Genomic DNA, 13120 nt, shown 5'->3' with positions numbered 1-13120 from the left:
CGGTGTCTCTTCTGGTTTATCTGGCTAAAGGTTTTCAGAGCCCTTATTTTGGGCAGGACTAGGACATCCTCACTCCTCTTATACTTTAATCCTGATGCCCCACTGAACTTTTCCATGTGTCAAGCCCACCTTTTTGAAGGACCAAAGAGTGCCCTGGGACCTGTCTTTATTTGGTGCTCCTGGGTGGCACCGAGCAGCTCCTTCTGGGCAGCGCTGGCAAGGCTGCCTTGGAAAGTCTGCTTGACTTGTTCTTGGACAGGAAAACTTGGCATTTTCCAAAGTGGACTGGTTTGTTGGCAGTTCTAGCCTGGAATTCAGTGGAGCGTTGGCTCCAGAGGGTTGGGGTGTGTTGTCTCACAGGGGCAGCTGCAGCTTTTCACATCCAGCCCTTTGCTTTGTTTTATTTCGCTATTTACTTTATTTCTACCAAGGTCTATTTCTGTTTATTTGTTTTCTTTGCTTTATTTCTAAACATGGTCAGCGACCCCTCTGCCACACTGGCACTCCCAGCTTTTCTCAGGCAGAAATCCCTATAGAAAGGAACTGTGCTTATAGGACTAATTAATTAACTCCTTGCCCTGGGAGCTCGGGTGGGGCTGGTCCTGCCTTTATCAGGGCTTCTCCTGCCCTCTTTCTCATGCCCTCGTGTCCTGCCTGTGCTTTGTCTGCTGCCTTAGAGTTGCTTCAGAACCTGTTTGTGAACTCACCTGACAGTTTTAGATTATTTTAACTTATTTTTAAGAATTAGGGACTCTTATTAAAACCAGAGCAGCACTGAGGAGATGAAGAAGGCCAAAGGGAGGCTGTGTTTTGAGGTCTCTCTTGCTGAGCTACAGGGTTTTATTGCACAGAAACTCCCCCCACTCCCAGCAGGAAAAGCTTGGAGCAGGGTTTGTGTTTAAGCAGAGACTTGGGAAGATCAGAGAACCACGGAATGGTTTGGGATGTATCCAGGAACTGTGGCTGCCCCATTCCTGGAAACGTTCAAGGCGATGTTGGATGAGGCTTGGGAGCAACCTGGTCCAGGGAAGGTGTCCCTGTCCATGGCAGGATGAGCTGAAGGTCCCTCTCAACCCAAATCATTCTCTGATTCCACGATACACACTGGTTGCACTGGTTCCCAGTGATGTGGAGGCACAGCTCATGGGGTTCCTTGCACTGCCATCTGTCCCCAGCTCAGTCTCCATTCCTGAATATCTCTCTGGGAAGGATCTGAACTGCCCATGAACGGGATTGTTTGGGCCTCCTGGTCTTTGCCAAGACAAAGACAGTGGGTTGAGCCTTGCCTTGGCCATCGTGGCTGGTTCCTGGGGTTACTGCAGCACCTCAGCCCCGCTGTCTGCTAGGCTTGTGTGGCTGCAGAGTGTGTTCAGAGAGCAGCTGGACTGAGTGGGGAATTCTCTTGCTTGGACTAAGTTTGGAACACGGGATGTGCTTGTAGGAACAAGGTGGGCAACACGTGGCCACCACCACTGCCCCCACAGCAAAAAACACAGCCCAGTCCTGCTGGTAATTAAAATATCTCCAGAACTGGGACTGCTCCTTCCTATCTTGTGGGGAGGAGAGAAAACCTAACTCTTCCCAGTGGCTTTTGGGTTGTGTTTTCCGAGCTGTGCCACCACCTTGACTTGCCAGGTTTGTGCAGAGAGCAGAGGTTGTGTTTAACTCTCGCTCTGCAAGAAGTTTGTGCAGGTTTTTCCGGTGTCCTGTTCCGCTTCTCCGACCCTTTCCAAGTTCTAGGCACCCAGTTTGTGGAAAACATGAGGAAGCTCTGCTGCAGAGGGCGTTAGTCCACACTGCTTATTTATTTAGGGAGATTAAAGTCTACGTTTCTCTTTTGTAATCCCTTTGAAGTATTTATCTTTTGAAGTCTGAATTTCCATTAACTGGAAGTCTCCAGCCCCCAAACTCCACACTGCCCTACTTTCAAAGCATTCATTTAAAGAAAAAATAAAAAGAGGAAGAAAATTGAGGAACAACAAACAACAGGTCGGACCCAAAGGGGCTCCACGTCAGCCAGATCCTATTTGGGATGGGACTATTTGGGTCATGGCTGTGAATCCAAGTGGCTCTGCAGGCTGTCTCCCTGGATTAGGGTGTAATCATGGGGTTTTGGCATCACCAGGCAGCAGGGAGACAGTGATTCTCCTTCAGAGGAGTTCTAGACCTCTCTTTAATTTTTTAAATTCTGTCCCCCCCAGCCCTTATTTTCTGTCACTGAAGCAGTTGGCTTTTAGGACAAGGGTGTTGTGACAGTGTGTGTTTTCCTGCCTCAGTTCTCATCGAGAATTCTCTACCCACATGGCAAGGAATAGTTTGCTGCAGTTTGTCTCATTTATTTCCCAGAGGGGGAAAAAAACCCGAGATGGTGAGTGGCATTTGAACACATCAACTCCTCTTATTTGTGCAGAGACTTCGGTGTTATCAGCGTAAAAATGGATGTTTAGAGCCTGGAAAAAGTGGGTGGGAGACCTCTAACCCACCCTGATTTCCAGAGGGGGGAATAACAATCCGTGTGAAAGAACAACCCCCCTGGGTCAACCAAAGGTCTCCAGCAATCAAGGGGGTCGTTCCACCCCCAAAACACATCAGCTCAGCAGTTGGGGCTGTTTATGGCTTTGGGCTGTTCCATTCCTACCCTGAAATGAAATCTTGACCTTGCAAGCTGAGCTGTTTTGGCTCTGGGCCACCAAAATGTGGAAAATACAGCTCAGTGTGCGTGTGTGTTCCTATAGATTCCCTCCGGTGGGAATGGCTGGAGCAAACATCCCTCTGTGATAGCTGGGTTGTTATTAAACAGGGGGGGGGATGTTGTCCCTCTTCCATTTCCATCTCCTCAGTCAGGGAAAGTGGAATTTCATGGCTTTGCTTTGGATGAGTTTGCTATATTTTCATATAATATGAAAACCATGAAAATCCCAAGAATTAAGATCAGTTCCTTCTAATGCTTTAAATCATTTCAGCCCTGGCTGAGAAATAGAGGAGATTTCTCTTTCTTTTTTTTTTTTTTTTTTTTTTCTCATGCATAGGACTGGAGGGTTTGCTCTGGAAGAGCTTAACTTGTTTAGAAAATATTAAGGAAAATGGGAATTTTCCAGTATAATTAGGGAAACAATTGCTTACAAGCATATCAATGGGGATAATTGGTTATCAGGGATGTTCTCACCTAATTGGGACAGGAAACGATTTGCTTAACAAGGTTTTAAGCATAACTGGCTTGACAGAAGTTGTGATAGAGGGAGATATGTTGGAATTACAGAGAGATTGTTGATAAACAGTGCTCCCAGGAGTCACTGAGGAGAGGAAAACCACTGCTTTTGATGTGGAAATCATTCGAATCTGTCAAAGCTTTTTTTAAAACGGGCTAACTTATAAAGCACAAATCTCAAGGACCCCGTGAGTGTCTGTTTTCTACATTTATTTGCATTGCAAGTGGGCTGAGTTTCTTTGGGCCTGATTTTTGGGAGGTGGGACCTTGTGCTCTCAGAGCTTGCTTTGGGTTTGGGTGTCCCACTGCTGGGCTGGGCTTGTGGTCTCCCTGGATATGGTGGGAGCATGTGGAGGGATTGCTGTGGTGGGATTGGTTATCCCCCCCATTCTCCCAACAAATCTGCCCCTCGGGAACCATGGGAGCCTCCTCGGGGAAAGCCAGAGTTTTTCCATGGGGTGGCTCTTCCCAGCCATGCCCTGAGAGATGGAGATGCTGGAGAAGATCTCAGGTGCCCACATCCTGGTGGGTGGAGCTGTTAGAGAGCATCAGAGGTGTCCACCTGCCTCCAAATTCTTGGCTTTGCACACTCCAACATCTCCTGAGACTTCAGGATTCCATGGCTTAGTGGCAGCCTTGGCAGTGCTGAGTTAATGGTTGGACTCCATTGCCTTGGAGGGCTTTTCTGGTCTTGGTGGTTCTACAATTTTGTTATTCATGAACATGCACCAGAGCATCCTTGGCTGTGTTTTGATTTTTCCTTGGATGTGCTGATCCAATTTAGGAATCCTTCGCAAGCTCAAGTGAGAAGTTGTGCTTATCATAGTGAACCAGTCTAAGGAATCTGGGAGGATTGGGAGGTCAGGGTAAGACAGGCAGGAGCCCAGAGCTCTTCTGTGTCCTTCCAGCTCCCCAAATCTGTCCTGACCAACCCCTGGGTGTATCCAGAGTGGAGTTGTCAAGAGTATCCCAGGAAATGGCTTTCTCTGGGCCGTTAGAAGATTTGTCCCAAGTTGCTGAATGAGATCAGTGGGACTTCCCTGAAACTGTTGTTGATAGGAAAAAATAAAACTTCAAGGGGGAATTAGAGGGGAGGGCTTGGAGGGTACCAAGCCTTGGGAAAGGCTATTATCCTGCTATTCCATGGCTTCATTCCCATTATTTTCCCAGTGCACTCCAGGACTCTCCCCTTCACCAAATGGTAGCACTGTGATGGTTTCATGATTGGCCTTGATTGCTCTCTTCCCTCCCCACTCCAGGTTTCTGAGTGTTGCTCTGAGAATACAGGGAGTTACAGTCAGAGAGACAAAAATCTCAATTCTTAGGCCAGATCTCCCCAGAGAGTTTCCCTTTTCAATTTGCGGCTTCAATTCTCCCTTCTTTTTTTTTTTTGGTTTCTCTTCCTTTTTTTTTTTTCCCCCCCTTTTGCTCCGAAGCTGTTTGGAATGGAATAATGTGTCACAGGCTGTAACAGATACCTCCACTTCAGGATCTCAGGAGTGCAGTGTGTGCTAATTAGGCATCCTGGAGCCTTTGGAAAATATTCCCATGGTGCTTGCGGATGGAATCTCCCCTGCTCCCCCTTTTTGGACAGACCAGCTGGCAGATTCACTTGTTCAGCTCCAAAAAGCCCATTGGCAGATGATGCACCTTTAAAGGCAAGGTAGAGAGCTGGTGTGGGTTTGTGTTTTTTATTTGATTCCCTTTTTTTTTTTCTCCCCTTCCCTCCCGGTGAGTGTGGCTGGATTTGAATAATTGATGCCTGTTGTCTCTCTTCCTGTTTTCGTTACCGTGTGTAACACTAACCAGCAGCGCTGTGAATCATTCATAGCCTGCTTTCTGCACCTCGGGAGCTGGGGATGTCATGGGAACAGTGACTGGGAGGTGGCACAGGCTCTGTGCTGCTCTCCCTTAAACCCAGTCCTGGCAGCAGGAGCAGTGAGTATGGAGTCCCTGAGCTTGGATCTCTGGGCAGGTGGTACCAGGAGCAGCATCTTGTGCCTCAGGCTCCTCCTGCATCTCCTGTGCCACTCAGGGAGTGGTGGGAGGGTGGGTGCTGTGCTTGTGCTTTCCTCTCCCTTGTGGGGTTTTCTGTGGGGTTTCCTCTCACGGAGGAGAGGGGATGATTTGGGGCCCGTTGGTTGTGCCCCGTGCGATGCAACAGCTTTTTAAAAACTCAGGTTGGGTTTCTTCTCACTGCGCTTCTCCTGGCTGTTTTTACAGGGAGCAGCCTGGAATTTTGGGCTCCATGTGAGTTCAGCTTTACTTGGTGCCCTGTGGAGCCTTTTCAGCTGGATTTTCCCGTGCTTGCAGTTTTTGTCCTCTTGGTTGTGTGCAGTGGGTTCTGCTGCTCTCCAACCCTTCCAGCAGTGCCTCCTGGTGATGGTGTGGGTGGGCAGCTGTGCCTTGGGGCTGTCCCTTTTGTATGGAAAACACTCGTGTCCCTCCTGAACTCTGCCAGGAAACTGGGAGGTGCTGAGTTAGATGCTGCTGCTTGGAGGTTGGCAGATGCTCTTCAGAATTAGACAACAAACACAGAGCTTTTGCACGTACCCTGGATGTTGGTGTTCCTGGCAGGATTTTAATCTGGGGAGAAGGGTTGGTTGCTGGTCCCTGCCCATCTCTGAAGTGCACTTGCACCTTACTAAAGCAAAGCTGTTTGGGAAAGGCTTTGGTGCCTCTGCCACCTCTGGTTGTGCAGCAAAGTTCAGGCCTTTATCCAGTAGCTTTGGATAGGCATCCTGAGAGGGATGGTTGCATCCTGAACAGGTGGAATCAGGCATCCTAGTGACAGCCCTGAGCCGAGAACTCTTCCCAGGTCTAACTCCTCTTGCCATGAACAGGGACACCTCCCACCATCCCATTTTGCTCCAACCTGGCTTTGGACACTTCCAGGGATGGGGCAGCCACAGCTTCTCTGGGCAACCTGTGCCAGGGCCTCTCCCCACCCTCATAGGGAAGAATTTCTTCCTAATCTTAAATCTAAGATATTTGGGATCATGCTTTTTTTTTTTTTTTTTTTTCTTTTTGGAACCACTTGTGTTTGAGTTTGTGACCCAGTTCTTGTGAGTGAACAAATAAAATAAGTGGCCAAAGCTTTTGCAGCTGGAGGTGGTTCTGTCTGCCCTCCTGACCAAAGCAGGAAGAGGTGGAAATCAGATGTGCTTTCCTTTGGAGATTAATTCATGGAGGATTTCTTGTAACTGCTGTAGCCTTCAAGGTTGTCAGTGTGGGAATAAGGGGTTTGGCAGGGGAGCTGCTTACAGGCTGTGCAGACTTTTACATCCTGCACCTATCCCCCAACATCTTGTACATCACTCAGTGCTGAGGACCTTCAGGGCAGAGATCAAGCTCTGTCCCAGACCTTCACATAACATCTAACTTTGCACATTCTCAGCATTTCTGTCCCGTCCTGTCAGTGTTTCTGCCAGTGTGGGGGGAGATTCATTTTGTAGGGATGGTCTTGAAGCAGAAAAAAGCTGGAGACAGGAGGCACCCTATACAGTGACTAATGCTGAGCTTTATAAATAGCAAGAGAAGAGGCAAAAATGCAGGCTGGGAGGTGACCCCAGGCACGAGGCCACCGAGGTGGCACAGCAGGGCTCGGGGGCAGATGAGCTGGGAGAGCAAACAGCTCTGCTTCCAGGCTGGATGTGTTCGTGCCTCTGTCCTGCATGTCATCCCCGAGGGGATGAGCAGAGCCACGTGGGCATCTGTGATGTGCAAGTCATGCACATCTCGTGTCCTCTGCGGAGTCAGTGCCTGGAGCGCTCCCGGAGCATCCCAGGCAGGTTTGCTGGGAGCACAGAGCCACATTCCCCGTGTCTGTGTGAGGGGAAGGCAGGGCACTGATGGGCACAGCGTGGTGACAGTCTGGTGGCCTTTGGAGCCACAACAACCACCTGCCCCCGGGGGGGCTGAGCCCTGCTGAGAGGAAGTCAGGACAAGGGTGTCAGCACGGAGCGTGAAGGGCCACGGAACGGAACGGGCAGAGGCTGGAAGGGCTGAGCTGGCTGTGTCCCTGCTGACATTGCTGGGCTCCACCACTGTGTCTGCAGCATCCCCTCGTGCAGCAGCTCCAGCGAAAAACATGCTCAGCCCTGGTGGGGTTCTTGGGGCTCTCTTGTGCAGGGCTGGGAGTTGGACTCGGTGATCCTTGTGGGTCCCTTCCAACTCGGGAATATTCTGTGATTCTGTGGGTTTTGAAGGCTTCTTCCCGTAGGATGTGGCTTTGAAAGGCTTTTAGGTGGCTGGTTTAGCTCCTTAAGCCCAGTCATGCTTTGCTGATGCCAGTGAGGATGTTGCTACACAACTGTCAGGGGTTTTTGCAAGAGCTGAGCTCTGGGGATCCTGTGTACCAGGAAATAAAAGTGTTTCCCTTAGACAGGGTGTAATTTACTGCCCACACTCATCTCTGCACACTCTGGAAAAGTAGGCAAGCTCTTTGCAAGCTCAGCTGCTGCTGAACATCACTCCTAGTGCACTGATTATCCACCCAGCAGCAGCTCGTGGGGCTGTGGGTGTGGGCTTGTGCCCCAGGAACCCGTGGAAAACCCCTGGGTGGGAGTTGAGCCCAGAGTGACGCCACCAGACCGGCAAATAACGGCTCTGAGCTTCCCACCCCTGAGCACCAACTCTGGGAATTAGTAAGAGAACGTGATTGTTTGGTCTGTCCCCGATATGAATCTCACCAGAGACAAGAGAACATCTAAATATATGTACAAAAAACCCTCCCTGTGACGCAGAGAGCACGTGGTGGATGGAGCAGAGAACCTTCCCTCCAAACACTGATGTTCCCATGAGTCAGTCTGATCCTTTGGGTGCTGGTTGGTGGGAAGGGGAGCTGGGTGAAGGCTGCTTGAGAGGTGTATAAAGGGAGATGGGTATTATATATTTTATGTATGTGCACACACACTGTATTCCTGGGGTTGGCCAGGAGCTGGACTTTGAGGATCCACGTTGGGTCCCTTCCAGCTCAGGATAGTCTGTGATTCTGTGATGTGCCTCTGGAAGTGTTTGTTCCTTGTCTGGGGCTGTTTAGAGGCTCTGTAGGATGCTGAAGATAACCTGCTTTGTCTTGGCTGGGTTTCGGCTCTGAGGTTGTTCTTTACATTTCAGTCATTCATAAAACCCTCATCACTGGGGCTGCAAACAACCAGCCCAGTCCTTTTGTCCTCCTGTGGCTCTTCTTCCTGCTAACTCCTACAAATCCATTGGCTTTTAGTGGTGTGGGAGAAGCTGCTCAAGGAAATAAAACCTGCAAACTAATTAAACTTCTCAGCCTTGTTAAGTAAGGACCGGGAGACGTCGGCAGGGCTGGGAATAGCTGTGATTCTCATCCCCCCTCTCTGTGGCCAGAGGACATGGTTAATTATTGAATTGCTCGTTAATGTAGTGAAATATTGCTCGGTGGGTTTAATTCCCTTTTTTTTTTTTTTTTTTTAAACAGATTTTTGTTTTTCCTTCTTGCCAAAGGGCGCTCCCAGGACCTGATGGAGTGGTGAGAGCTGGCTCCAGAGGGGCTGGAAGGAGCATGGTCAAACACCAACCCCTGCAGTACTACGAGCCCCAGCTATGTCTGTCCTGTCTGACCGGGATCTACGGCTGCCGCTGGAAACGGTACCAGCGGTCACATGATGACACCACCAAGGTGGGTGCTGGGCCCTGTCACCTCTTCCCACCAATGCTGGCTTTGGAGATCTTGCTTGAAAGTGCTGGATATTAATTTTTTATTTTTTTCTGTTTATTTGTTTAATTATTGGCTTGGATAGATGATGGGATTCACTGGCCCCCGTGGCTGGGGGTCTGTGGTTCTGCCCCACGGGCCCTACGAGGTGGTTCTGCTGCTCAAAGGGGTTGAGTGCTGTGGCCAAACCCATCCATGTTTCCCATGTTTCCTCCTTGCTCTGTGTCCCTGGGGTGCTTTACAGCATCCTTGGCTGGACCTGTAGGACCTGCATTTCTGCATCATCTCTGCCTTCACACGCTGCAGTGGCACTCGGTCCAAGGGTGGACTTGATGGTCTTGGAGGCCTTTTCCAACCTTTATGATTCCCTGATTCTGTTCTTGCATGGGAAAATAGTTTGGAGGTAGGGGAAACAGGCTGCCCAGAGAAGCTGTGGCTGCCTCATCCCTGGCAGTGTCCAAGGCCAGGTTGGATGGAGCTCTGAGCAACCTGGGCTGGTGGAAGGTGTCCCTGCCCACGGCAGGGGAGGAACAAGATGAGCTTTAAAGTCCTTTCCAACCTAAACCATTGTGGGATCCTATGAGAGGCAGCAGGAAGTGAAAACTGGCTGGGGGGCCAATGTGGCAGTGTTAGAGGTGACTCTTGCCTGGCCTGGGAATGCAGTTTTCCAGAGCTGTGGCAGAGGGAATTCGGGAAGCAGGGCTTCACTGCACTCTCCCTGTTGTTGAGGGCTGTGAGATGAGGCCTTGGGAGCCCTGCTGTGTTTATGGGATAAGTGTGAAAACACTGCTGTCAAAGCCACCCTTTTACATCTCCTGGGAAATGGTTGTGTGTTACTATCTTTCTGGGCTCTCGTGTTTTCTAGGCTGTTTTCTTTTTTTAATGTTCTTACTACTTAAAGGAGAGAAAACTCCCAAATTTAAATCTTGTTTCTGCTGGCAGTGCTCCCAGGAGATCCTTTGCTTGCCTTTTGAGTGCTTCATGTTGCTCTGGTGTCAGTTGGCTCCTCTGTTCTGCTCGTAAGTCTATAACCAGGGATCTTCCTGGCTCTTGGAGTGCTTTCCCTCTGGAAAAGAAGCTGTTGAGGCACAAACACGTCTGACTGTGGCAGATCCTGTGCCAGAAATGCTCCTGGTTGTGAATTACATGGATTGTTGGAGCAACTTGGCCAGGAGCTCCTGTGGGAACTGGAGAGTTGGGGCTGCTGTTTGTGCAGCCCTGAACAAATTTCCTTTGGCAAAATGGGAATATTGGTGCAAAAAAAATATCAGTGGCAGCCTTCCAGTTCCACTTGAATTCCAATTATTTTTTTTCCGGTGCTGGAAAGGAATTAGTTGTGTTTAAAGGCACCTGATCTAGGCTTAAATATGTCCAGTCTCAGAACTGGGCTTTTTAAGGTCTACATGAGGCATCAACTCCCACTTTTAAGAGAAATATAACAAGTATTGCGGGAGCAAGAGAAAGAAGTCTAAAATGAGCTGCAGGCTGGGCAGAACCAAAGGGTGAAGAATTTGTTCCCACTGGATGCCAATAAAGTGCCCTGCAGATGTTATTTGGAGGGGGAAAACAGGGAAATAAGGGTATGTCCAAATCAAGTTTCTACTTTTTAATGATCAGAAAGCAAGTCAGGTATTCAAAGAGGGGCTTTTTTTAGCGTGAACTCCAGCGTGGTTCTCTGCTTGCTTGGTAAAACACCAAACTTCCCAGAACAGGAGGCTTTCACCTAAATCTGGGTCATGACCCAGCGTTGCCTCTGTGATCTCTTCTGCCTTGGATATTTGTTTTCTGAGTTGTTCTGCAGCTCACCAGCAGAATTTTAATGGTCCCTCTCCTTTTCCCTCCAGTGTGTGCACACCAGGCTTTCTGCTACACAGGAAAAGTTGATGTGAAAATGGGAATTTGAATTGTAAGCTTGAGCTGGAAGTTTTTTTGGGGCACTGCTTGCTGTAATTGTCATTATCTCTTGCTTTCCTCTGAGAATGGAAGGGGAGGGGCTGAAGGCACACAACCAGCACACTCGGTCTCCTTTTTAAATTTTGAACATCTGCAAATTTTTTTTTTTTCTATTGTGGGCCTTCAGCTTTAAGGGCAAGATCCCTATTCACTTTTTCTTTTTCAATTTGTAATGCTTTTTTAAATGAAAGGCATGTAAAGGAGAAGGAATGACCTTGCTGGGATTCAGATCATTCTAATGCCTGTTGCTGGTGTGAGGAAGGAATTTCTGCTCGAATCACAACTTGGTCATCACATATTCAACTAAGGAAGATATTTTGAGGTCAGTGCATGGAAGCAGAGAATGGTTTGGGTTGGAAGGGACCTTAAAGATGATCCCATTCCTGCCTCCCCCCTCTTCCTTCCATCCCAGGTTGCTCCAAGCCCCGTCCAACCTAGGCTTGGACACTGCCAGGGATGGGGAATCCATCACCTTGCCAGGGTTCTATCACCCTGAACACAAACTTCAGGGGGGAAAAAAGCTTTGCCTTGGAGCTGCCACGTGTGCTGTGAAAGCTCTAAAGTTCAGATTCCACCTTCCTAGGCAGCTCCTGGGTACCAGGAGCCTGCTGATGGATTGCCAGCAATTAAATGAGTTTACACACAGCTAATTGCAGGGTATAAACACAATGCTCTTCGTGGTTCACCCCCAATGAACCACTGGAGGCTGTTCCAACACCAGAACATCTCTTTTTCTCCTGGGGGAGAGTCCATCTTCTGAAAATCCTTGCCCACACGTGTGGCAGGATCATTGTCCACGTGGGAGCTGTCCATGGGTTCATTGAATGCACACCAAGTTAAATCCATCCACTGCTTTTGGCTTGGAGTTTTTTTATTGCTTCTGACCCCCTGTTGTTTGTACCCAGCAAGTATCACACCTGGGAAGTCACCCTTGGGGGAGAGGGTGAGGAGATATTCTTTGCAGGAGGAAATGGCAATGATGATTTTTTTTTATTTTTTTAGCTATCCAGCAAACAGAAGAAGCCACTTTTATTGACTGTCTGGGTTTGAGTGGCTTTTTGGGGAGTTTTTTTTGTTTGTCCAGTTGTTTTTTTTTTTGTTTGTGTTTTTGGGGGAGAGGTGGTGGTTTGTTGTCTGCTTTTTGTTTGGTTTTGTTGTTTATTTGGTTTTTCCAGTTACTGTGTATTGAATTATTGTGTCCTCTTTGCCTTAATTAGTTCCCTGGCAAATAGGATAGAATAGGATAAAAGACTGTCACGACTTGCAAAGGGCTTTGGCTTCTCTGCTTCATGGCAGGCACAGATTAAATTGTACTTCCCAACCATGAATCCTCTGGAGATCCAGCAGGGTGGAACTGGGATCTCTCCTGCTCTGCTGGGTGGCACTTCCCCACTGCTGGATTCAGGCTCCATTTCCATGTGCCAGCAAATGTCCTTGGGGACAGGGGCCGCTGTTTTCAGTGCTGCTGGGTCACACTTTGAGGGTCTCTTGTACCCAGCCAATAAAAAGGCAGCACTAGGTGGGTATTCCAGGCTCCTGGAAGCACCTTGGACCAGGATTGTTGCTTCTGGACATCCCTCCGGAGAAACAGGCTTTTGTGTCTCTTGGGAAAACACTGAGGAGTGTTGTGAGCACCTTTGTGGGGCTGCTCTGATTGAGTGCAATAAAATAGGAAAGCCTGTCATCAACAACCTCCCCTGTTTGTCCTGTGGTGTGTGAAAGGGCACAAGACCCTCTGGGTGTTGTTTGAGCTTCCTGTGTTCGATATAAAATCCTGGTTTTTACATCCCAAAACTCCTAATCCTGTGTTTAACATGAGGGGAAATTTCCAACGCCTCTCCCTGCCTTTATTGCTGCCCCTATAACTGAGATACCAACCCCTTCCTAATGACCTGGGTGTAAACATTTCCTCCCTTGCAGTGAGATGTGTGTGATTCCAGACGGTCCAGCTGGTTGAACACCCCACGTGGCCTCCAGCTGAGGCTTCCCGGGGCTTTTTGGGCTCCTTTTGTGAGGAACTGTGATCCATCAGCGTAATGAATTGCGGTGCTGTGTCTGTGAGAGCTGGTAATTCACTTTTGGGGTGAAATGCTCTCCTAATTCCCCTTGGCCAGAGCTGGGAAATGACCTGAACAGATGATCTGAGCCACAGGCTTGGGAGCTGGGATTTTGTCAGGGTTAATTCCTGGGCGGCCCAGAGGTCACTGGGCACGGGAATCGCTTTCTTTGCTGAAAACCTCCATTAGAGGAGGGGTTAATTTGCCCTTTTCCAC

General features: G+C 48.9%; 1 protein-coding gene across 9 annotated transcripts in view; it reads left to right on the top strand.

The window, feature by feature from the left end:
• GDPD5 (glycerophosphodiester phosphodiesterase domain containing 5) overlaps nt 1-13120 on the top strand; it is a 115195-nt gene that overhangs the window by 39538 nt on the left and 62537 nt on the right. For 6 of the 9 annotated variants that reach the window (XM_051779506.1, XM_051779507.1, XM_051779510.1 and 3 more), the window contains exon 2: nt 8684-8858. In XM_051779506.1, the coding sequence (XP_051635466.1) occupies nt 8684-8858 (175 nt within the window). Of the gene's footprint in view, nt 1-8657; nt 8859-13120 lie in introns of all 9 variants that reach the window. The other 3 variants (XM_051779515.1, XM_051779508.1, XM_051779511.1) reach the window with 1 other exon arrangement.

This window comes from Manacus candei, unplaced genomic scaffold, assembly GCF_025592945.1.
Source record: "Manacus candei isolate 608988 ecotype Guabito, Panama unplaced genomic scaffold, ASM2559294v1 h1tg000014l, whole genome shotgun sequence".
NCBI lineage: Eukaryota > Metazoa > Chordata > Aves > Passeriformes > Pipridae > Manacus > Manacus candei.
Note: the sequence above shows the minus strand (reverse complement) of the source record. Positions and strands in the feature narration are given on the sequence as shown.